A 24,357-nucleotide genomic window follows, 5' to 3' on the forward strand; every position below is an offset into this window, starting at 1 on the left:
GTCCAAACATCAATTCAGAATAAGATTTTCCTGTAAAGGCTTGAACCCTTAACCATGGAACATGTTACACTTTAACAGTCCCTCCCAGCCCCCCAGCTGTCAGGATGAAAGGAGAATGATCTTACTTGGTCCTGGGACTCTCAAAGACCTTTTTGCCCCAAAGAGCTGCTCTGAAACCTGGCTCCTTCAAGGGAAGTAAGGACAACTTCATGAGGACACTCGTTATGAAAGTGGCCTCCCTCAGAAGTCACCTCTGACTCTGGTCAAGCAGGAAAGCATCAGCCAGTTTCTTAAGCTGCTGTCGTACACAAGAGAAAATCTGCAGCTGACTCTGAGACCATCTCTTCTTTCTCTCTCTCTATATTCTCTTCTTTCTCTAGCACGGAATGCTTGGGGCCCACCTGAGACCTAACATTTGTCTATTTTGAGAATAGATGAGTATTTATTAGAATTAAACAGCTGGGAGCCCTGTGATATTTAGACGGGTATTAGGAGGAGTGTATAAGAAGAAGATAATGCTGGGTCTTTTTTTCTGTAAACCAGTCTGGGCTTAGTTACTGAGGGGATTTCTTGAGTCTCCTGTGAGAGCCAGATACAGTTAATTTCCTGCAAAAGCAGCGGGCTGGGCCACGCTGATATTGCAGTGTTATTTAGAATAGAAAGGTCAGGCCTGAGATTGAATAATCATTGACAAGAAATCCATGGGGGATAGGAAGCAGTTGGTGATCAGTGACTGAAACCTGGCCTGACTCCACCCCTCCTTCTCTTCCTTCTCGGGATCTGGCTGATCCGGGGCTTTGTTTAGCATTCTTCTCTGGAAAATGTTTCTTTAACCCTCAGAGCTAATGGGCATGGTGTGTGGAGACAGGGAACAAGACAGGCTTCGGGCAGCATTCCAGATGGGATGCTCGACCTTCCACACTTGATGTGCCTGAGCTGGGCTCACCCTTTGCCCCGGGCACCTGCGTGTGAATTTTCAAATTACAAATGGTAGCTTTCTCCTCAGTACTTAGAAGCACTCGGAACCTCAATAGGACATTTTTCTCTGCCTGGTCTCTGAGACAGAGTCTCTGTAGCTCAGCCTCCCAGCATGCCCCCAGTGTGAAGTCAAATGTGGGATGTTGGGCAAGCTCACTGGGCAACCTGACGGATGTAGGACCGGCTGTGTGTCACGCATGCGCTGTGCCCTTTGAAAAAGAGTGTCTCGTGAATCCTGACAGCCCTGAGATCCCTGCTTTACAGGTGAAGAGAAAGGCTCAGGAGGCTTGGAGAGGTTGAATAACATGCTCATGATCTCCCAGCTCTTAAGCAGCAGAACAAAGCTTTTAAACCTAGGGCTTTCCAGGTGCCAAGTATGTGCTCTTTGTCTGTCTCATGCTGTCTCATAAATTTCCTAATCTCCATTTAGACTCCTTCTCTGGTGCTGCCTTCCTTCTCTTTAATCCAGTCAAGGGGATTTCTGTGGTGCCTTTTGAAACTCAGATGTCATCCAAGTTACTTCTTTTAAAATTCAATTAATTTCTTCAAACTTATTTTGGAATGATTCTTCAAAGCACAGTCACTTGTTTAACTTGAGAACCTTAAGGGCACAAATAATATTGACAAAATAATCAAGGTGTGACCCACGACTTATCAGTTACAAGTTAATAACTATGGTTAAAGTTATTCTGAGTGTCATGAGTGGAGCCAGGTAAGGGTTAGTGTCCATGGTTCTGGTTAGAATGAGGTCAGGATTGAGGTTACATCTTTGTGGGTAGCTCACAATCTAAATAAGATTATCAACAGGGAAAGTCATTCGAAGAAACTGCAGGGCACAGTGGGACACATTTGATCTGCTGCAGCCCTGTGTTGTCACGGAGTGTTCTGGCATCTGGTGCTTTCTGAGACTTCATGGCTGGGCAACAGGAAGCAGTATTGGATACTGGACTGGGTAATAGAAGGAGGCTGGACCAACAGACTGTCTTCCATGGTTGCCCACCCTGGAAAAGAGGCTTGAGTATCTTTAAGTATGAAGTTCCTAGTGGATGATTAGATGACCTGAGTTATCTCTTTTCCCCCAGATTATGGAAATTCACCTCCTTCCCTGAGATGCAAGTTGATCACTATTGTCAAACTAGTTACAGAATAATGAATAGAGACATTTGTTTGGCTTTTACAAAATTTAAAATTTTGATTAAGGAAAATAATATTCATTTTTAAGGACCAGGATCTAGTGGTTAGTATTTGGACTACAGGCTAGAAGTCCTGAGTTTTATATCTAGATAGGACTACACATTTCAATTGTTTGAAAGAATTGAGGTAGCTTTGTGCCTTGAGTCCATTTCCTAATGCCATAGAAAGTGCAAGGACTTGCCATGGGCTAGGGAGTGTTTAAAATGTGAGTTCTTTAGCCCAGAAAAATATCTGCTGTTACCTACTACCACCTTCTGTTCCTGCTTCAAGTCACACTCCTAGGCCAGAACCACTTCTTTCTTGCCACCTGTACCTGCATTCTGAAATGAGACCCAGAGAGCAAGAGCATGCATATTCTGGAAGAAAAAGAAGATGTATGGGAGAGTGCTCAACAGTCAAGACACCGAAGCCTGACTGCTAAAGTTTAAACCTGGCTCCTTCACTCTGTAGTTTTAAACTTCCAGGAAATTTGTTCAACGTCTCTGTGCTTTGGTTTCTTCATTTGTAATGGATATTATGATAGTACTTATCTAGCTTTGTTGAGACACTTAAAGAAGCGGATGTATCCCTTAGAACTCTGCCTGGCCCGTCAGAAGCACAGCAAGGCAGACACCTGTCTCCAGCTGCCTGTCATACAAACACACCTTCAAAGCGCCCCTTCCAGCACCGAGCCCCCCAGCACACAGAAGAATTGCTTATGGGTCATTTGTGGTGATTCCTCACCTGTCTTGTTCAGGTAGGTGCTGCAGGCTCCTAGGATCTTAGTCCGAGAGCTTCCACTGGATGTGGTTCCACAAGCAAACCATGAGAGGTGACTTTGAGATTGCTTTAGGGCAGCACAAACCCATTCATTCATTCACTCAACAATTACTTGTTGAGAACCTCCTAGGAGCCAGTACTACCTTGGGCAATTCACACCAAAGTTCCTGCCTCTCAATTTCAGAATGAGTATCATAACACCTGCTCAGGCTCCAAAGGCTTGTGTCAGCACACCTTATAAAGTGCTAGACAAGTTGGTGTTGCCAATATTATAACCATGATAACCGTCACTCTCTCCAGGATAGTGGCCCTGCTGCCAGCAGGTGGCAATCCCTCTGGTGCAGAGTGGCATTTGATCAGATGCGTGACCTCAGGAACACGGGTGCCTGGGCACCATCTGGCATTCTCTTTGCCTTTGATTTATCAGTGCAGAGCTCTCCCTGTGCAGCACCATCAACATGAGTTTGGTGACACCTTTACTGCCTGGCACAGTGTAGAGCAGTGATGATCTTACGCATTCGAGGACAAAGTGCAGAGACACCTGTTTATTGGGCTAGAAAAGGCCACAGGCGCTGCCCGGGACAATGTGGGCATTCCAGCTCCCCAGGGATAGGTCAGGCTGAGCAGAACAGCCAAGGTCAGTTCACGGTGGGGGTGGGGCGTCGGTATGTTTCGCGTGTTTCTGCAACCTCTCCCCACTCCCTTTCCCAGTTTGCTCTGGTGACAGCCACCCCTGAAGTTTATAGGTATCATTACCTATGAAAAATCTGTTCTGTCTGAAGACAGTCGGGGGTGGGGATGGGTGGCAGATTGCAATTTAATGATCAGATTAAAATATGCTAAAGCAAACAAATAAATAAATAAAGAGCCCAGCCGCCTGGATGGAGCACCACAATTCATTCCGTGGGCAACAGAGACCGGGGCTCCAGAGACCAGCTCATAATTCACCCATAGGCAGGTTTAGTAGCCTGTTACTGTATGACCACAAGGAGAAACAACCCTCCAAGAAAGATTTACACTGAATGGCACTGGAAACTGAAGGGCTAGGGGCTGGGAGAAAAGAGATGGGAAAGTAACAGCAGTGCTAATCACGGGGGCAGAATGGGTGTTCCAGTTTCCAGTGGCAATGTGGCTCCTCCTCTTCCAGTCTCCCCGGCCCCTCCACAGCTCACCTGCTAGAGTCAACGCCACTCCGCGGCACTGAAACACAATGTGCTGAGACCACGTCCTGTAATGTGGGGTTGTGTTTCTGTTTCTACCCATCTCCCCACCTGTGATCTCAGGAGGGATGAGCATGTAAATTGTTCCTCTGTTATCCTCAATTTTAGATGCCAAAATGCTGCTCCATAGGTCAGTGCTGGAAGGCTGAAGGAATGAGCTATTACTCTTCAGAGCCTGGGTTCCTTGCTGAGGACCTCCTTAGCGGGGCCCCCTGGAGCAGAGAGCAGGGAGGTGGGGAGCACGGCAGCCAGGCCCCTTGTGATCCTCCCGCGTCTACCTCCCTGTGCTCCCTGTCTTCCTTGGGGACCTTCTCTTGGTCTTTCTGGTCTGTGCCTGACAGGCTCCCTCTTCCAAGACAACTTCTATGTACCTGCTGTTCCCCTTGCCTAGAATCCTCCTCTCATCCATCATTACAGTTAACTAATTTTCCAGTTTGCAGCCCAATAAGCCTCCAGAAAACATCGCTGACCCCCTTGACTGATTCAATTCTCTTTATTATGAATTCTCAGAATCATCTATCTTTTTTCTCATTACTTATCAAGTTGCAGATGTACACCTATCTCTGTGAATAATGAATTGATGCTAAACATCTCCACTAGTAAGCATCTTGAGAGTAGAGACTAGGTATTTTTATTTTTGCTTGTCATCTCCAGTATCCACAACAATGCCTGGTGCACAGTAGGTTCTCAGGAAACACTGATTGGAGGAACAGGGCTTATCCTTAGGGATCTCATTATCCTGCATGCAGTGGTCATCACTGCAGCTTCCTGCCCCTACCATATCCTATGATTCCATGACGCACCACCCTTCACCCTCCACTGAAACATTTACAGTTATAATAACAGCTCGTCTCCACCAAGCTAGGATGTGAAAACTGATTAGGGCAGCTCCCCACCAGGGCCCAACATGGTTGTGGATTGCTGTTGTGTCTGAAGGGATAGGAAAAAGGGTACAGAGATCTGAGATAATCATTCATTTCCCACCTTGGGGAAAAGTCTTTTATTTTTTTGTTCACACTCAGCAAATGATGCTCTTGTACCAATAACAAATGTCAAATGCTCTTCCTGGGACTTGGGGGAGACAGAACATTAGCAAAGGAGGAGCAATTCAGTGAAAAGGACAGAATTTCTGTTTAAGGATTGAAAAGCCAAGTAACAAATGTCACCAAAAGGCTCTGGGGAGAGAGCTTTGCATCAACCACCAGTACTATGGAAAAAATAAATATATCTATGGCCGCCTTTAATCATCTGGCACTCCCCACTGCCTGGACTCTTCCATAGGGTCTCCCTCTCTCACAGAAAGATCCTTAGCTCTCAGCTCTGCAGCACATGTGTGCAGGTGTCTTGTTGGACCAGAACTGGGGAAATAAGCAGGGGAGGCTGTCAGAGCAACAGCTCAGACTATACCCTGTGATTCCTAAAACAGCACTGCAAGTTAGGAGGCCAGCCACAGGGACTTGGTTTCCGGTCGTTTTCTTTGTTCCCTTATTTGTTTGACAGCTATGAGTGAAACTCCATGGTAAGTATGGGAACAGTTAGTTGTTCAGTCTCCTGTACTAGATTGTAATTAGGATAGCAATTTATTCACCTTTTGATTCCCCCTGAATAAAAGTGCTTGGGAACCAAATTGGAATGGACATGTTCTTAATGCAGAAGGGAGGCAGAAGGAACCAATAAATTGCAATACGACTTGATGAGTGCCACAAGAGAGGCATAGGCAGGGTGCTGTAGGGACAACAGTCCTCCCTGGGAACTCTGGAGGTGGTGTCAGGGGCACTGAGCCTTGAAATATGGGAAGGAGGAGAAGGGGGCGACAGAGGATGAGATGGTTGGGTGGCATCACAGACTCAATGCACGTGAATTCGAACAAACTCCAGGAGATAGTGGAGTGAAGAGCCTGGCATGCAGTCCGTGGGGTCACAGAGTCAGATACGACTCTGCAACGGAGACACTAACTCTGCAACTTAGCAACGGAACAACAACAAACTCTAGCAGGGAGAAAGTCATTTCCAACAAAAAATGCACATACAAATGCAGGTCCTAGGAAACGCACTGGATTTTTATTTACACTAGGTTTTCTCAGAGTCCTTGCCACCATCCTCTCTTGCCCCAAATACGCCAATTGTTTTCTAACCGGCTTCACTATTTCCAATCTGATTTTCCTTTTGTCTACTTACAACACTGCTGCCAGTGGCATACTGTTAAAACTTAAAGTCTTATCATATTACTCCTCGCCCCAAGCCCTCTGAGGCTTCCAGTGAGGCCTCCAGGTTTATGCAAAGGAAGAGCCAAAATCCTTACCACATCCTCCAAGAGGCTCTGTATGTTCTGCCTTGCACTGTTCATTTTCTGACCGTATTTCTCAATAATCTTCTCATTCTCTCTCGGATTCAACTACACTGGGCTACTTGCGATTCCTCAAAGCTGCCTGACACGCTCTTGCCTCAGGGCCTTCTGCCTGGAATCATCTCAGATACCACAGTGGCTTCCTCCCTCCCCACCTTTAGCAGTTTGATCAAACTGATCTTTCTAGTCAGTCCCCTGGACCACTCTGTCTTGATTTTCAAAGCACTTCCATCATCCTTTCTTACTTTCCCCCAGCACTTACCACCATCCAACATACCTGGTGGCTCAGATGGTAAAGAATCCACCTGCAATGTGGGAGACCTGTGTTCAACCCCTGGGTTGGGAAGATCCCCTGAAGGAGAGCATGGCAAACTCAGTATTCTATGCCTGGAGAATCCCCATGGACAGAGGAGCCTGGTGTGCTACAGTCCATGGGGTCACAAAGAGTTGGACAAGACTGAGCGACTAAGCACAGCACAGCACAACATACCATTCATCTTATTTATTTTGTCTCCTCTCTATTTTCCCCTCCCATGGGAGTCCTAGACTAGCAACCTGGCAGGCAGGGCAGAGTGTTTGTTCAGTGTTGGCCGAGTAAAGGATAAATGAATATGCTGTTGCTCAGTTGCTAAATTGTGTCTGACTCTTTGTGACCCTATGGACTATAGCATGCCAGGTTCCTCTGTACTCCACTATCTTCCAGAGTTTTCTCAAACTCAGGTCTATTGAGTTGAGTGGGGGATGCTATCTAACCATCTCATCCTCTGCTGCTCCCTTCTCCTTTTGCATTCAGTCTCTCCCAGGATCCGGGTCTTTTTCAGTAACTCAGCTCTTCACATAACATGGTCAAAGTACTGGAGCTTCAGCTTCAGCAACAGTCCTTTCAATGAATATTCAGGATTGATTTCTTTTAGGATTGACTGATTTGACTCCTTGCTATCAAAGGGACTCTCAAGAGTCTTCTCCAGCACCACAATCTGAAAGCATCAATTCTTTGGTGCTCAGCCTTCCTTATGGTCCAACTCTCACATCTGTACATCACTACTGGAAAAACCATAGCTTTGACAATATGGACCTTTGCTAGCCAAGTGAGGTCTCTGCTTTTTATTATGCTGTCTAGGTTAGCCATAGCTTTTATTCCAAGAAGCAAGTGTTTTTTTTAATTTCCTGGATCCAGTCACCATATGCAGTGATTTTGGAGCCCAAGAAAATAAAATCTGTCCCTGTTTCCACTTTTTCCCATTCTACTGTCCATGAGTGATGGGACCTGATGCCATGATCTTAATAGTTTTTTGAAAGTTGAGTTTTAAGCCAGATTTTTCACTCTCCTCTTTCACCCTCATTAAGAGGCATTTTAGTTCCTCTTCGCTTTCTGCCATCAGAGTGGTATCATCTGAGGTTGTTGATATTTCTCCTGGCAATCTTGATTTCAGTTTGTGATTCATCCAGCCCAGTATTTCACATGATGTATTCTGCATAGAAGTTAAATAAGCAGGGCAACAATATACAGCATTGACATACTCCTTTCTCAATTTTGAACCAGCTTGTTGCTCTATGTCCGGTTCTAACTGTTGCTTCTTGACCTGCATACAATTTTGTCAGGAGGCAGGTGAGGTTGTCTGGAATTACTACCTCTTTAAGAATTTTCCACAGTTTGTTGTGATCCACACAGGTAAAGTCTTTAGCATAGTCAATGAAGCAGAAGTAGATGCTTTTCTGGAATTCCTTTGCTTTTTCTATGACCCATTGAATATTGGCAATTTCATCTCTGGTTCCCCTGCCTCCTCAAAACCCAGCTTGTACATCTGGAAGTTATCGGTTCATGTACTGTTGAAGCCTAGCTTAAAGGACTTTGAGCATTACCTTGCTAGCATGTGAAATAAGTGCAGTTGTATGGTAGTTTGAACATTCTTTGGCATTGCTCTTCTTTGGGACTGGGATGAAAACTGATCCATTCCTGCGGCCACTGCTGAGTTTTTCAGATTTGCTGACATATTGAGTGCAGCAGTATCTTTTAGGATTTTAAGTAACTTAGCTGCAATTCCATAACCTCCACTAGCTTTGTTCTTTCCTATTCTTTTTTCCCCTCTATTTCTTTGCATTGTTCACTTAAGAAGGCTTTCTTATCTCTCCTTGCTATTCTCTGGAACTCTGCATTCCATTGGGTGTATCTTTCCCTCTCTCCTTTGCCTTTCACTTCTCTTCTTTTCTCGGCTGTTTGTAAAGCCTCCTTAGACAACCACTTTGCCTTGTTGCATCTTTTTCTTGGGGATGGTTTGGTCACCACCTCCTTTACAATGTTACAAACCTCCGTCCATAGTTCTTCAGGCAGTCTGTCTACCAGATCTAATCCCTTGAATCTACTGTCACCTCCACTGTAGAATCATAAGATATTTGAAAAAATCCAAAAATAATTAGACAGCTTTAAATGAATCACTGACTTCATGTTAAGAGTGAAGTTGGCAGAGCCGCTCTTAACCAAATCTGTGAGGTCATGCCATGGGCATTTGTCTTTATCCTTGCTGCGTGCTTCAAGACCTTATCTCTCTTCAGCACTCCCTCCCTTTTTTTGGCCAGGCCAGCAGTTTGCAGCATCTTAGTTCCCCGACCAGGGATTGAACCCATGTACCCTGCAATGGAAGGGTGGAGTCCTAACCACTGGAGGGCCGGGGAAGTCCCCACACCCTCTTTTCTGACCGCCTACTACCCAAATGCCAGGGAGCTCATTTTGGGGGCGGGTAGTGTGACCTCCCTCCAGGGTCTTACTTGGCCTTGCTCTCGTCCTCTCTTTTTCTCCCCTCCACTCTTGCTGTGCTTTACTATTTCTTCTTCGATCTCTTTTCCTTTCTCTGTCCCATTCTCCTCTCCTTGCCGCCCGTTTTCTTTCTGCACCCTCCTCTTTATCTCTTCCTGCCCCTTCTCTCTACCCTCAGTTTCTCTGTCTTTTCTTATTTCTTCTCCTCCTCCTTCCCTCCATTCTTTCTCCCTCCCATCGTTTCTCCCTTTGTCTGAGCGCCTGTTAGGTGTGTAAGATGGTGTCCCTTGAGCTCTAATAGTGTATGTGGGGAGATAAGACATTTAACAACATTTCAAGGCAGGGCCAAAGATACACACACTGGAGGATTTTTGGAGGAACAGATAACTCCAGGAAGGAGAAAGGTTTCCTAGAGGAATTGGACCTATGCTTAAAGAACAAGTATGTGGGGACTTCCCTAGTGGTCTTGTATTTAAGACTTTACCTTCCAATGAAGGGGGTATGGGTTTGATCCCTGGTCAAGGAGCTAAGATCCCGTGTGTCTCATGACCAAAAAACCCAATAAAATCACATTAAAAAAAAAAAGACCAAGTGGGTCTGTGAATAAAGTAGGGCCATCATTTTAGGTGGTTGATATAATCACATCATGAGGGAAATTTGCAAAAAGGTTAAAAGAAAGTAAGAAGCTTGGAATCTGGGGAGGGGTACTACAAGAAGACCATTGGCTACAGCCATTTGTTCTTCTTTGAGTTTACAGGAAGAAGGAGGCTAGATTAATGAAAAACTCTCAGAATTATATTTTCTGTCATTCTAATATTGTTTCTTTATCTCTCCAGAGCAACCTAAATTTATATACAGATGTTTCAAGAAAGCAGTTACTAACTGATCCGAGTGATCTGCTTCACTGGCATATTCCTAGCACACAGCTGCCAAGAGGTATTGGTTGAATTGGATGGAGCTGAATTCCTGTACAACCAGGGGAAGGGACAGTAACTATATTCCAAGCTTGGGAAGGCTTTAACTCAACATTATCATTGCTTCTGGGGGTTAGGGATGCCTGCCTAGCATCCTTCCACCTCTCCTTGAAGTTAGATGATTTAAAATAATGGGGTCGGTCATACATTTCCTCAGCAGCTTCTTGGGCTTCCTATCGCTCTATCCCTTGATGGGTTTAGTCGCTTCAAATCGTCCAGTAGCAAGAATGCTTTCATTCTAATGCACATCTGCTCCATCAGCCCAGCCTAATCCCATTTCCCTCTGGATCTGAGCTTTGTTCATGGACATCATAGTTTTAAAATCTTGCCCAAGCTTGTTAACTGATGAGTACAGTTGTTATTCACGAGCAAAGGCTTAGAGATTTGTGTCATTTTTGGTTTAACACTTTGTCTTATTGAAAAAGTCTTTCCAGTGGTAGTCCCACTAGACATTAAGATCCTTCTGAAGTACAAAGCCATTGTCAGCACACAGGAGGTGGTCAACTGCATGCTTGCATACTGAAGAAATGTAAGGGTGGTCACACAGCCTGTGGCCTGTCTGGCAACTGTCTGCGATGTCTCAGGAGAGGAGCCCAGGGCACTTGCAGAATTCTCAGCAGAGATTTGCTGGTGCCACAGAGGAGGTATGGGCCAAGCAAGGAAAATCCCAAGGAGGGAATTGTACTGAAAAAGCAGTAATGTGCAGAGAGGTAAGACTGAAGACCCAGAAATAAAACAGCTGGGTTTATATCATTGTGGGTTTGCTCTCTGAGTTGGGAAGATCCCTTAGAGAAGGGAACGCCTACCCACTCCAGGATTCTTGCCTGGAGAATTCCATGGACAGAGGAGCCTGGTGGGCTACAGTCCATGGGGTCACAAAAGAGACAGACACGACTCAGTGACTAAATCTTCCACTTTCACTATGCCATTGAAGGTCAAGATGCATGAACTAACATACAAACTTGGGTGCAGAAGACACTTGGTTAATGTGATGGATGAGGTCACAGTCTTTTGTTATCTGGCTACAGGGGCAGAGGGCTCTGTTTGAACTTCCAGGCCATGTGGACATGAGGAAGTCAGAGCTCTCCGAGGGTCTACACTCTGGTTTGTCTTCTTAGACATGCTTGGTGGGTGATTCAGACCAGATCTGCACAAAAAGGCTTTATTTTCAATTTGAGGTAAGAGCAGGGAGGTCTGCTGTATTCCCTAGGACAGTTTCCCAGAGCCCTGCATTTAGAGAGCAACTCAGCATCTGCTACTGCTAAGTGACTTCAGTCGTGTCCGACTTTGTGCGACCCCATAGACGGCAGCCCACCAGGTTCTTCTGTCCCTGGGATTCTCCAGGCAAGAACACTGGAGTGGGTCACCATTTCCTTCTTCAAACTCAGCATCTCTTTAACCATAAATAAAAATTCTTTTTTGTTGAGATAAGTTGAAGGTATACCACATGATGACTTGACTTGAGTATACTGTGAAATGATTCCCACAATAATTTTTAGTTAACATCCATCATCTCATAGACCTAAGGGGGGGAAAAAACAGTTCGCTCCTCATGAAGAGAACTTTTAGGATCTAGTTACTTGGCAACTTTCAAATATACAGCATTGTTAACTGCAGTCATCCTGCTGTGAAAGTCTTGATTCTCATTCAACTACTGCTACTTGTACTGATTAACAAGAAACTAGAAACCCTTCAGCCTTCCATGTAGGTAAGTTCGGCCTGGAGGACTTGCAAAAAAAATCCCAAAGCATTTGGAGAGCAGAGTATCCCTCGAGGAAAGAGGTTGCATGCTGAAGCCATTCAAATAAGACGTAAGAGCACATCACATCCTCTCACCCTGGAAAAGGATCAGAGAAGTTGGCATGTGGGAGACAAACTTAATGACCTCACAGTTCTGTCCAAGACCAACTCTGCTTATCTACTTCTAAACATCAACTTGTTTAAAAAAAATCCTACATTTTCTTAAGATAGGAATACTGCAAAAGTGAGTGAGAAATGATGGAAGACACATTAATTGAGCCAGAGAGATAACAGGAATTTCCTCAGGAAGGACAAGATCTTAGTAGCCAGGCTAGACTGATATTAGAAAAAAGAAAGAAAGAAAAGAGAAAATATGCCCATAGCTAATAGCTCTTTACAATGGAACTAGGGAAAAAGAGGACATCCTGACTGTTACTAGCTCAGGGATACAGATGCACCCAGGTAATCAGAAGTATAAATAATACTAATAATAAACATGCTTTTAGCACTTATGTGTATCAGGTGTTATTCTGAGTTGGTTTTAGTTTTTTAAAACAGATGTTAAATTGGTATTTATCCCTGGTTCCTGATACAGAGCTCCTAAAACCCTCATATTTCCTAAGTGATAGGGGTGATAGGCGTATGTTTGGTTTGTGGGCTCCTTGATATCTTCAGGATGGGAACTGGTCAGAGAAAGACTAAGCCTTGATCAGAAAACTGAAGCTTTCAGCTCCAAATCCCAATCACCATGTAGGAAGAAGGGCTGGAGATTGAGAAAATCATCAATGGCCAATGATTTTATCAATTTAACCCATGCACTGATATTACCACTGCTGCTGCTGCTGCTAAGTTGCTTCAGTCGTGTCCGACTCTGTGCGACCCCATGGACTGCAGCCTACCAGGCTTCTCTATCCATGGGATTCTCCAGGCAAGAAAACTCACAAACACCTCTAAAGCCATAGCACTCACGTGCTGGGAGGGTGGGACAACCCAACTCTATGGAGTCAGAGGGTCTTGCACTCAGGTCCCTTTCAGACCTTCTCTTATGTACCTCTTCATCTCGATGATCATCTGTATCCTTTATGCTGCTGCTGCTAAGTTGCTTCAGTCGTGTCCGACTTTGTGCGACCCCAGAGATGGCAGCCCACCAGGCTCCCCAGTCCCTGGGATTCTCCAGGCAAGAACACTGGAGTGGGTCGCCATTTCCTTCTCCAATGCATGAAAGTGAAAAGTGAAAGTGAAGTCGCTCAGTCGTGTCCGACCCTCAGCGACCCCATAGACTGCAGCCTACCAGGCTCCTCCATCCATGGGATTTTCCAGGCAAGAGTACTGGAGTGGGGTGCCATTGCCTTCTCTGGTATCCTTTATAATAAACCAGTAAATATAAGCTTAGTGACATCCTGAGTTCTGTGAGCCACTCTAGCGAATGATCAAACCTGACATGGGGGTTGTGGGATTGCCTGATTTATAACTGGCCAATCAGAAGTGCGGGTGACCTGATGCTTGCTACCGGTGTCTGAAGTGAGGGCAGTCTTGTGGGACTGAGCCCTGAAGCCTGTGGGGGTTTGACACTAACCCTCAGTAGTTAGTGTCAGAGTTGAATAGAATTGTAGGACATCTATTGAAATGTTTGAGAATTGGTTGATATGAAATAAAAACCTGTCCTTTAGTGTCAGAGAGAACCTGACAGAGATTCAAGTTCATGTGGTCTGACTTTCAAGATCTCCATGAGCAAACTGCATGTATCCCTCACACCAAAGTTTCTAAGACTCACTGAAAGCTGCAGTTAGGGGGTAGGTAATGAAAGCAATTGGAGATGTTCCAGTGGGTGACTTTAAAGGTTTCACTAGGTGATACAAGGAAATGTGGACACATTTAAAAGGGAAAAATGAAGAAGATCCTGGTAAAATACTGCAAGAATTATTACTGAATTCCAGCACAGTAGTTAGTGTGTATAAGAATACAGACATGTCCTGTGTTCTGAAACTGCAGCCCAGGGGATGGCTGGGGAGGGCAGGAACACACGCTGGGAAAACAACACCTCAGAGGGTGATGGAAAGATACCTCTCATAGAGTTGGACTCCTCAAAGGGATTAAAGGTGAGCAGAACCTGTCTGAACAATGGAAGCCTTGGACAGACCCAGAGCAGGCAAATTCTTTACCGTCTGAGCCACCAAAAAGGTACTGTAGCACTTGGTCCCTTTTATGCTGTTCAGAGGTGCTCATTGTCAATACTGGTGAGTTTCACTGGACGGTGTGGTTGATTTTCATGAGAGAGATGGAATTTGGGCTTGGGGTGTCACCTGGACATAATGAATGGACCCTATGATTTATCCAGAGGAATCCAGAAGCATGAGATAAGCTGGGTCCCATGAGAATATGGGCTTCTCTTGTGGCTCAGCTGTTAAAGAATCTGCCTGCAATGCAGGAGACCTGAGTTTGATCCCTGGGTTGGGAACATCCCTGGAGGAGGAAACGGCAACCCACTCCAGTATTCTGGCCTGGAGAATTGCATGGACAAAGGAACCTGGCGAGTTACAAGCCATGGGATCATGAAGAGTCAGACACGACTGAGAGATTAACACACACACACACACACACACACATACAGGAGAATAAACAAGGTCAATGTTTCTCCCAAGCACGTGGCCCCTTACAACTCCTCTTGCCTACCTACCCTCACACTGCCCAGAGTGGTCTGGGAAGTATACCTAAGGCTAGAAGCCAGAGATTGTGCCTCCCTGTGTCTGACTGGCTCAGACAGTAAATCCACGGCTCTCTTTGTCTAGTCACTGTTGGAATCTTCTGCAAGGCATGGGAGGAGCACAGCCTCACTCCTCTCCGGGCCTCTGGTACAAAGATGTAGGGTAAAGCACCTTCCTTGCCTCACCCAGTGACTTCCTAAGACTAAGCTCTTGTGCCATCCTTCGTGCTGAATATTTCCAGAAAGGAGGCCATATTTTGGATAACAAGGGGTGGTTGGAACATTGGTGTCTGGCTTTATTGTTCAAGTAGGGGAGATCATGGAAGTCTACAAGGAGAAGCAGGTAGAAATCTATGTGGGGGTGAGGGTGCGGAGTGCTGAGCATATCAGATTTTGTGATTTTTAATGCTTTAGACTTCATCAGAAGTAACTGCTGGCCACAAGACCTGACCCTTCTAGAGAGCAATATACATGGGAGAGACTTTCCCAATGGCCAGGTAGGCTGCCTTGAGGAACAGCAGCTCTCCCTTCATAATGACCATGGGCTGAGTACTGAAGTCAGGAGTTTAGACAACAACCGAATGTGAAGATTGTTGAGGAGGTAGTACTGGGTGGCTCAGCTCTGGCCCCCGTTGTTATACCCCTTTCTGGGTCTTCTCTACTGAAGAGTAACAGAGCCAACCCTGGGATGTTACTGAAAATGTTTTTCTTGGGAGTCTGTCCTGTGCAGTAAAACAGCTCTGTGGACTTGCCTTTTCTCTAATTCTGGAGCACTAGGTGTGATGAGACGGCCAACTACTCAAGGAGTTTTTGTGTGCTGTTATTGCCAGGAAGCGGCTGCCTAGACAGGGACCACTTTTCCATCCTTCTGCCCACCCCTCAACTCTTGCATTTAGGAATATGAATGGAAGGGAGCTCTTGGTTAAGGCTTTCAAGAAGTGGTGACCCTTCTACACACTCTTTCCTTCCTGCAGGTCAGATGTGGAGGACTACAAATTCCTGCAGGCTGAAGGAACTGGATCCCCGAAGCACTGCATGAAGACAAGGCATCCTGACAAGGAACGTTTGTTGGGGGCTATTACCATTATTAGTGAGAAACAGATTTGTACTGAATTTGAGGCACCAGAGTCTTGGTCTACTACAACAGTTTAGTAGCACTCTTAAGTAATAAACTAGGTGGGTGGGCGAGGTTCACAATTCTCCAGGCAACTAAAGGACGGAGTGGTCTAACACTACCTTGTATACCCAAACTTCCATAAACGTGCTCCCATGTTTAGATTTGCAGAGGAGACATGAGGTCTCCATTTTGACTGCTGAACACACTCTCCAAATCTACCTTGGCAAGACAGCTTTATACTTTTGAGGCCATTGGGCCCTTAGCTTATCTGTTAAGAAAAATGATGATTTGATCCCCCCATGATGGTCCATTCTTTTCATCTGTTTTCTATTGATTAGAATCATGATAGGGATGAAAGGGTGAGTGATTGGCATTTTCAATATAGACCTGCCTCTCTGGGGCTTCGGGCAGAGCCTCCTGAAGCTTAAGGCGTTAAGAATGAGAAAATGATGCATGTGATGCCTCCAGAGGAACAATATGAGGAATGGCAGACAAGAAGCTGCATCCCATGCTATGCACAAAAAATGGTGTTAAGGGCCTGGAAGCAGACTTAGGTGTTGAAGGCTGAAGTGGTGATCCAGAGAGAATCCTCTGAGACATTAAACTCTGTAACAGACCACAACCCCAAAGGTCAGGGGCTCATTGCGAGTGTAGACAAACCACTGCAAGAGATGACCACACGGGATGGCAGACGTAGCACACAGCAGGCGTGTCTGCCCAGTGGAGTAGCGTCTGGCATACTTCTCAGAGCCTAGAACTGGGTGGTTCTTCTAACCTAGATTCATTCCTTCCCCTGCAGCATCTTTCTGGTACCACAATTTTCCTTATGACCAGATCAAAGCAGACCAAGAGAAGGAAAGGAAAGCCAGTGGATGACGGCTGTGACTCAGAAACTTGTAATTTATTATGGAACATCACCCTAACATTTTAACTGGTATTTGGCTGATAGCTGCTGATCACAGACAAGCAGACAAAATTGGGTGCTCTGCCTTCCTGCAGCACAGCTAATATTCACACGTAAAAAACCCTTCTTTCCTTCCTTCTCTCCCTCCCTTCCTTCCTTTGTGGGTGAGGTAAGTAACTCAATTTGTCCCACTGCAAATGCAGACTTTAAAATGATGAGGGCCACAGTTTAAATTATAATCCACATTAAACTAAATCATAGTTTGGGGAAAGAGAAGTTATCAGCAGGTAAGAAAATAAATTTACACCAAATACAAGTATACTTTTTTTTTTTTGCAACAAAAGAAACTATTTATTTGGAATATGCATTACCAGTACAAATTAGGAGACTGTAAAACCTACACCGTGTTAGTATCATTAGAGAACACAAAATTTCAGTTGGAATCAAAAGGGACAGAAGCCTGTGCTCTCACAGAAGCAGAAAAGCTTAAAATTTCAAAACCAAAACAGAGCAGAGCTTTGCAGGTTTATACTCTGAATAATAAGAACGGGGGAGGAGGAGTGGGAGAATAAAACCAACAACCAAAGGAAAGCACTTCAAAATAACTGAAAACGCCCAAGGAAAGAAAGGAATAAGAGAGAAAAGGGGAAAACATTGAATGTTTTATTAATTTTAACAAAAGGAAAAAAAAATGTTTACAAAAAATAAGAGTCCAGAAAGCTTTGAGCTAGGGATTGAAATCATATAGATGATGTGAAAAGCTCGTCATCATTGTTTTGTTATGACTTAAAAACAAGAGTGCATGCATTAGGGTAGAGACACTTCCTAAAGTGTTGCTCACTTTTTTTGCTTAGGTTCTGGCTGCTTTCTGAATGCTTACTCACTTGAGGAATGAAAACCATTTAAATTAAGTTTCTCCAGATAACATCGCTTTCTTTTCTCCCCTAACTTAACAAAAACATTCCGAATCAAGCCAGTTTGACAATCTGCTTTAAGCAGCTGCCTAAATCAGAAGTTAGCGAGAGGTGCTCTGCCCATGAGACCAGCATAACCGCTCAGCACTGGGGCACAGCACTGAGTCTGGCTGAAAATACCTCCGGGCTGAACGGCTCTCGGGACAGCTTCCTGGATCTAGTCTCCTCAGCTAATGGTACACACCCCACCAGTGAAATGGTACACAATTTCACTCCTGTGAAATTCCTCTGGAAGAAAAAAATCCTCTCTAGTTGGAAAGGCTTTGTGGAAAGTTGTTATCAATCAGGAAGAAAGAAAAGAAAGCATTTTAATGTGACATTCACAATCAACCAAGGCAAAAACTTCTTCCTACAATATAAAAAGTTACCCTGGACCAATTCCTTGAAGTGTTAAAGGTCGAAAAAAGGAACTTCAAGTCTCTGCATTTGTTTTTTTCCCCAGGGACTTTGGAATGCCACAGTCCAGAAATACAGGTGAGTCATGTGACGTCATTGTGGGGCTTGTCTTTGAAGTCAACTGAATTCCGAAGCAAACAGAAGTACATGGAAACAGCCTATTCTACAAAGGTCATCTTTTCACATCACCTCGGATACATATTTAAGAAATAAAAACACCAAGATCATAATCCTGAAAATTAAAAAAGCACCCTCCCATAAACAAACCAAAAATAACACAATTTTTTTTTTTATAGTTTAAAGAGCAGGATAAAGAAAAGTAAAGAATTTATTTCTGGGTCTCAAAGTTAATAAACATAATAACATGTTAGGCTGTACCTATTATGCTCACTATTCCAAACTTTTTTTTTTTTAGTTTACAAAATGAATTACTGTCACTTTTAAACATTGTGAAACAGGAAATGGATGTGCACAACTCGACACTTTTCTAGCATTCTTGAACTAATTCACAAATGCAAGAAAATAAAAGAAAAATGGGGGAAATGGTGAATGTAGGTAGTTGGGTGTTAAAAACTAATGCAGGAATGATGTGCATTGTCACAGAAAGAAGAGGGGAAATTCCCCATCCTGTTTTGCGTGCTAAGAGGGTCATTTTTAAAATTTTTATTATAAACACTATTAAATTCAGACCGCTTTTTTGGTTTTTTTTTTCTTTATCTGAATATACAAGAACATTCATTATCAAATGTTCATCATCAATACTACAAAGAACGAGACACAAGTCGCAAGAAACAATGGAAAATGTTAATAAAGCTGAAAGAATCGTTGAGTATTTTTTTGTTTTTTTTTAAGTTTTTTTTTTTAAATTTGAGTTTCTGTAGTTTCATCTTTTTTTGGTATCGAAGTCAGGTTTTTCTGGGCAGAAAAATAAAACTCAGAAGGCAAGGGGGGGCAAGGAAAGATACGTGAGAAAAGGCAACTGGCAAATAAAAAACACTACCACAGCAAAAAAAAAAAAAAAAGTAAAGAAGGTGCCACTTGGCAAAACTACTGCACAGGAGTCAATTCCACACCAGGGGGAGGAGTTAGGGATGAAAAGAAGGGTGTGATGAAGAGTCACAAGGTGGGCAAGCCTTAGGGCGAGTTTTACTTCTCAGGGGAAGTCGGCTGCAGGGAAAACGGGGTACTCCCACTTCCATCAGAAAATGAAGGAATCTTGGGGCACATTTTGGTATCTGTATGACTGACCTAGTAAGAATTCCCAGGGAACTGTATTTCCAGAGGCGCGCCCTTTCCATACCCAACCTTCCGCGGTCAGCGTTCTCATGCCTCCCTTAATACAAAAAGAGCTGGTGGCCGCCATGTCCGATGTGATCATGGGTGAGGAGGGGAAGGTAAAGAGCGCCGTGTGACGAGCTGGGCAGGGACGACACAGTGAGGGGTGAGCGTCAGTGCAAACTACTGCAGGGAGAGAAACTGCCTGTGCAGAGGTGGCACCACTCTGATCTCTTTCATCAGCTTAAAATGGTGATCATTCAAACCAAATCTGCAATCATCCTTCCTGTTTCCAAGAGAACCCTTTTGTGTCTCTTAAGTACTTTGCCTCAAGTCAAGGGGATACAATCCTACCATATGCCTGTGTGGGTAGTTTCAATAGATCCCTGTCACTCAGACCAAGTTCTTCCCTGGTTCTAATCACTGCAGAATGGTCACAAGATGGTTCCTTCCAGGAAGCCTCTTTATCAAGCTCTGTTCTGATTATGGCACAGGTTAGAAGACACAGTCTTCCTACTCCTGTTAGCCATCCAGGTATGATGCCATCTTGCCAAATATTTACTTTTTGCATTTCCTTCAAATACACATACCTTCTGCTTGCTTTCCCCTACCTCCCAACACCCACACACAGGAGCATTTTCTAATCATTACCGTAGTGCCATGCAGAATGTCCATGACCTTGTTAGCTGGTCATCCCCACCCCTCAGGGCTTTATACCTCTCCCAGAGGCTTTCTCAAACACAGCAGATGCAACAGGGGACTAAGTGCTTATGAGGCCACATGTTGGATTCTAGTACAAGCTAAGAGAACCAGATCACATTTTTCCAGTTTAGAGACTTATCTCTATTCTAAGAAACCAGCCAGGCCTAAACAAACAAAGAGAAGCAACAACACTGGACTCTGCTCTTTGTCCTCAAGGTGACGACCTCAGGCATTACTGCTAATCGAAAGTTACAACAGGAAAACCATGTATCCTCCCAACAGGGCATGGGCCAGTTTATCTTAGGGAAGCTACTTCCCCTGACTTCACAATTATATATTGGGTATGAATGAAATCAATTTCTTCAGTCTCTTGGTGAGCCAGGCATAACCCCCATTTTACAGATGAAGAAAATGAGGCACCAAGAGACCTGAACACTTCCCATTTAACCAGGTAACAGAGCTGCCATCTTTTCTTCTGGCACAGTTGGCTACGAAGTTCAGGTAAAATTAGAAAACAGTGTAATAGTACATACTCCTCACTCTTAGATATTCCCAGGGAATAAAAATCACAAATGATTTAACCAAAAGCACGACCTCCCTGTTCCCCATCACTCTCAGGTCTTCTGCATAAGTAAACAAAAAGTTTGTCTCAGCCATCTTCTTAAACAACTTTCTCCTCCAGGACAAGAATGTGGTGCCATATGACACTTTGGATAATTAATGCACTGTCCCTAACACAAACACAAAAACGAAACAGAACCAAATCCACTGCAGACACTGGAAGTACTGTGTGTGGCTCCCCAAGAGCTCCAGAGGCGGTGGGAACGCCAACGGTTTAGGAAACTAACCTTCACCGTGTTCAAGTCCTGTGTATGTCATTCTGGTGTGTGCATGCTGGGGGCCCGGAAGCCCCAGGCACATACTGCTTCTCTATGTCAGTGACCTTCACTCAGAGTGGTTGTATTGCTCTCCTGCGCTCACAAGGTGTAATGTTATGGTTACTAACATAGGTATTCATATGTGGCATGTGACTGATTTGGGGCAAGTGAATGTGTGTCTGTGCACGGGTCTACATGTTCGGATACCTGTGTGTGTGGGGGGAGGGGTGGGATAAGGTGAAGGGTTGCAGGATAAGAGCCTTCCGCTCCTTAGGGATGCGTTCACCACCATGCCTAACTCAGACCTGGTTCTGTAGTAGGCGCTGAACATTGCTTATAGCATGGTCTCCAAAGACTGTGCCTCTTGAGACCAAGAGCTGTCATTGGAAAGATGCAAAAGCCTCTAAGAATCCTGCCCTTCTTGCTCCTCAAGCCCTCTTTTGCTACCTGACTTCCTGCCTGGGAATCAACCTGGTGGGGGTAAAACCAGAAACTGTGGCACTTGCAGAAGCCCAGCAGTGACAGCCCCCAGTGAATACCTGGGGCGAGAAGGAAGAGGAGGAATTGTGTCCTAAGCAGTACTGTCCTCAGGGAAGGAAGAGCAAGAAGAGGCAGGGTGGCCTGGAACGAGCAGGGCAACGTGGCGTATTCCTGCCAAGAGGTAGTGAGAGTAAACGAGAGAAACAGAGAAGGGCTGCCCGTTAGCAGAGGGAGGGAGGGACCAAGGGAGGGAAATCTGGCTCCTCAGACCACCAGCAGGAAAATATACAAATGCTTTTATTACGCTCTTTGTGTTTTCCTCTTTAAATTCCTAGAATTGTTGAAAATATCCTTCAGGGATGTAAGAGAGGGCAGGGACCCAGGGAGTCTAGGACAGAGGGAAAGGGGCGGGGAAGATGACGGACACCAGGCTAACAGCTGGAGGCAGGGAAGGGTGGCTTCTACCCAGAAAAAAAAAAGGGGGGAAGAGAGTATAAAGAAGTGTCCAGATTGGCTGAAATAGCATCCCAAAGAAGAGAAGAGAAGGAGACTCTTATTGTGTTTGCTGATTGCTTCGACCTCCAGTCTGACCGCTTCAGCGTTGAGAAACCCTCCCTCCTGGCCCTGCCTCGACTGGAGCACAGGGTCAGCCGGGATGCGACTGCTGGGAGATCAGTTGGAGGTATCAGAGTGAACACTGCCAGGGCCTTCTGTAGGGGAGGTCACTGATGAAGGGGTAGTAGCATCCTGCCAACCTCCATTAGCCTAGAAGGGAAAAAGGGAGAGAAGTCAGTCCTCTGAGATTGGGTGGCTGTTCTGCGCAGACAATGACAATAAGGCAACTGAGGAAAAGGTCTGAGTACAGTGCCTGGCACGTGGGGACATAGCCAACGGATGGCTGTGATTGTGGTCAGTAACATCCGCCCCCCAACCCCACCCGCAGATGAGTTTGGGTCCTCCCAGCGAGCCTCTGGACACAGTATTGGCACGTCCACTTCTTACAGGCTTTGTAATCCAGTCCAAGCCATCAGAGGGAAATTCTGCATGCTCCAGGATGATCGCGGCTACCCTGCTGGCCAAGGGACCGAGTTCTAGCTCTGACTGGCAATGGTTGGCTATTGGCTCTGGCAAAGCACTCTCCCCTGTTTGGCCTTGGGTACCCCTTTAGAAAAACTGAAAGGGTAGCTTAAACGCTTTTTCAGGTTCTTTCCAGCTCTGGATGTGGTATGTATAATGGGAGCCCAGGCACCTGTTCTATGCAAGGTTCTGTCCTAGATGCTCATAAGCTGAGATACAGTTTATGCCCTCAAGGATGGGTATGAGACAAGCAGACGAATGAACTAGAGTTTCAAGCAGAACCTAATACATGGTACCCCCAGCTGTTATGAAGATTCAAATGAGTGCAACATCTCCTCTTGATGGAGCATCAGCAAAGGCTTCATGGAGGATGACCTCTCTGAGCTAAGCCTTAAAAAGTCCAGAGGGTGATGAGATGAATCAAACAGGTAAAACCATGGTGCCAACACCATAAGGACTGGTCTGTGTGACTGTATCTAAAAGGTGGTGAGACAGGAAGCTACAACTTTGATCTACACTTGTAGATCTTCCTTCTAAGACTCTAAATCCAGATGCAGTAAAACAATAATATTGTTCTAAAAGGATTTGTTTTAATGACCACTCCTTTAAAAAAATATCCCACCATTAAACAGCTGAAGAATGATTTGCTATAGTGGTTGATTCATGACTGTTTATATATTTTAAAGCATTGAACTATAAGTGTGCTAAAAGGCCTCTTTTCCCCAATCACTGTGTTTCTTTGGAGTTAACAGACCCTCAACACTGGAAATGTTAATACTGAACAGACCAGGTTTTAGGCAGGTAAATTATTTTTATTGTACCTTCTCCTTTTATTCCCTCAAGTACATGGGGTACCTGGGGAAGGTGTTATTATTGCCATTTGGGACAGACCATGGTTTCTACTCTAGCATAATCCACAGTACTTAGGAGCATGCTGCTGCTGCTGCTGCTGCTAAATCGCTTCAGTTGTGTCCAACTCTGTGCGACCCCATAGATGGCAGCCCACCACGGTTGGCACTTAACAGATGCCGGCAAAGATCCATTCACATTTCATTCATAAAAAGGCACAGGTGTAAGTGAAAATCAAGCTTCTGGATTACAACTGAGATAGGACACAGGCTTCCTAACCTTTGAACCAGACTCCTTTTTCTCTGCCCTTTCCATCTATTTGGCTCCTTCTATTATTAGTTCACCCAAATCATGCTCCAATTTTCCCAGGAAAACCAAGGCTTTTAAATCAAAGGAGTTCCCACCAGTTACTTCAACACGAGGGTACAATTTTTTCCCACACCTCACTATAAGAGCAGATCTGGACACAAGAGGGCAAAAGGTCCTGGGCAATGCCAAGAACACATTCCCTCAGTCTTGGATCAATGCATAACTGCTCTCAAGTTCAAATCTCCATCTCGAAACCACCGAGTCAGGCAGTTCCTCCCTTTTCCCCTCTCTGTTGGAGGACATTTCCCCTGCTGTTTGTGAAAGAGAGATCAGAAAGAGAGCAATAAGGATTCTTTCTCTTAGAACAGAAGGTTTTGCTACCTTTTGGGATCCAAGACTCAGAATCTGATCAGTATGACCAGAATCAAGGACCGAGTTAATTCAGTTTCCTCATTCAGGGTGGTCACAGCAGCAACAATATCTTAGCATCCCCTCTCAACCAAGAATACACGTGTTCTTTTGGTACCATTTTTGGCTGAATGACAATAGCAGTTACGTTTATTTTTCCATGAAGAAAATCCTTTAGCATCATTTATCCTTTCAAATGATAAAAGTAAAATATGCTTATATAATGTTTGCAGATATAATAATTACACATGCAATATAATATTTGAAAATAGGAAAATTATAGAAAAACAAAGTGTACCACGGCCATAATCCAGAGAT

At 44.7% G+C, this 24,357-nt stretch overlaps 1 protein-coding gene across 4 annotated transcripts in view; it reads right to left on the reverse strand.

Moving 5' to 3' along the window:
* PBX1 (PBX homeobox 1) overlaps positions 1 to 24,357 on the reverse strand; it is a 335,281-nt gene that overhangs the window by 20,479 nt on the left and 290,445 nt on the right. Inside the window, exon 8 of one of the 4 annotated variants that reach the window (XM_027527057.1) lies at positions 16,670 to 22,161. The exons of 2 other annotated variants lie outside the window; for them this stretch is intronic. Coding sequence is in view for 1 of the 2 variants with exons in the window: in XM_027527047.1 (XP_027382848.1) it covers positions 22,069 to 22,161 (93 nt within the window). In the remaining variant the exon portion in view is untranslated. Of the gene's footprint in view, positions 1 to 16,669; positions 22,162 to 24,357 lie in introns of those variants that run through there. One more of the 4 variants, XM_027527047.1, reaches the window with a different exon arrangement.

Source organism: Bos indicus x Bos taurus, chromosome 3 (genome assembly GCF_003369695.1).
Source record: "Bos indicus x Bos taurus breed Angus x Brahman F1 hybrid chromosome 3, Bos_hybrid_MaternalHap_v2.0, whole genome shotgun sequence".
Classification (NCBI taxonomy): domain Eukaryota; kingdom Metazoa; phylum Chordata; class Mammalia; order Artiodactyla; family Bovidae; genus Bos; species Bos indicus x Bos taurus.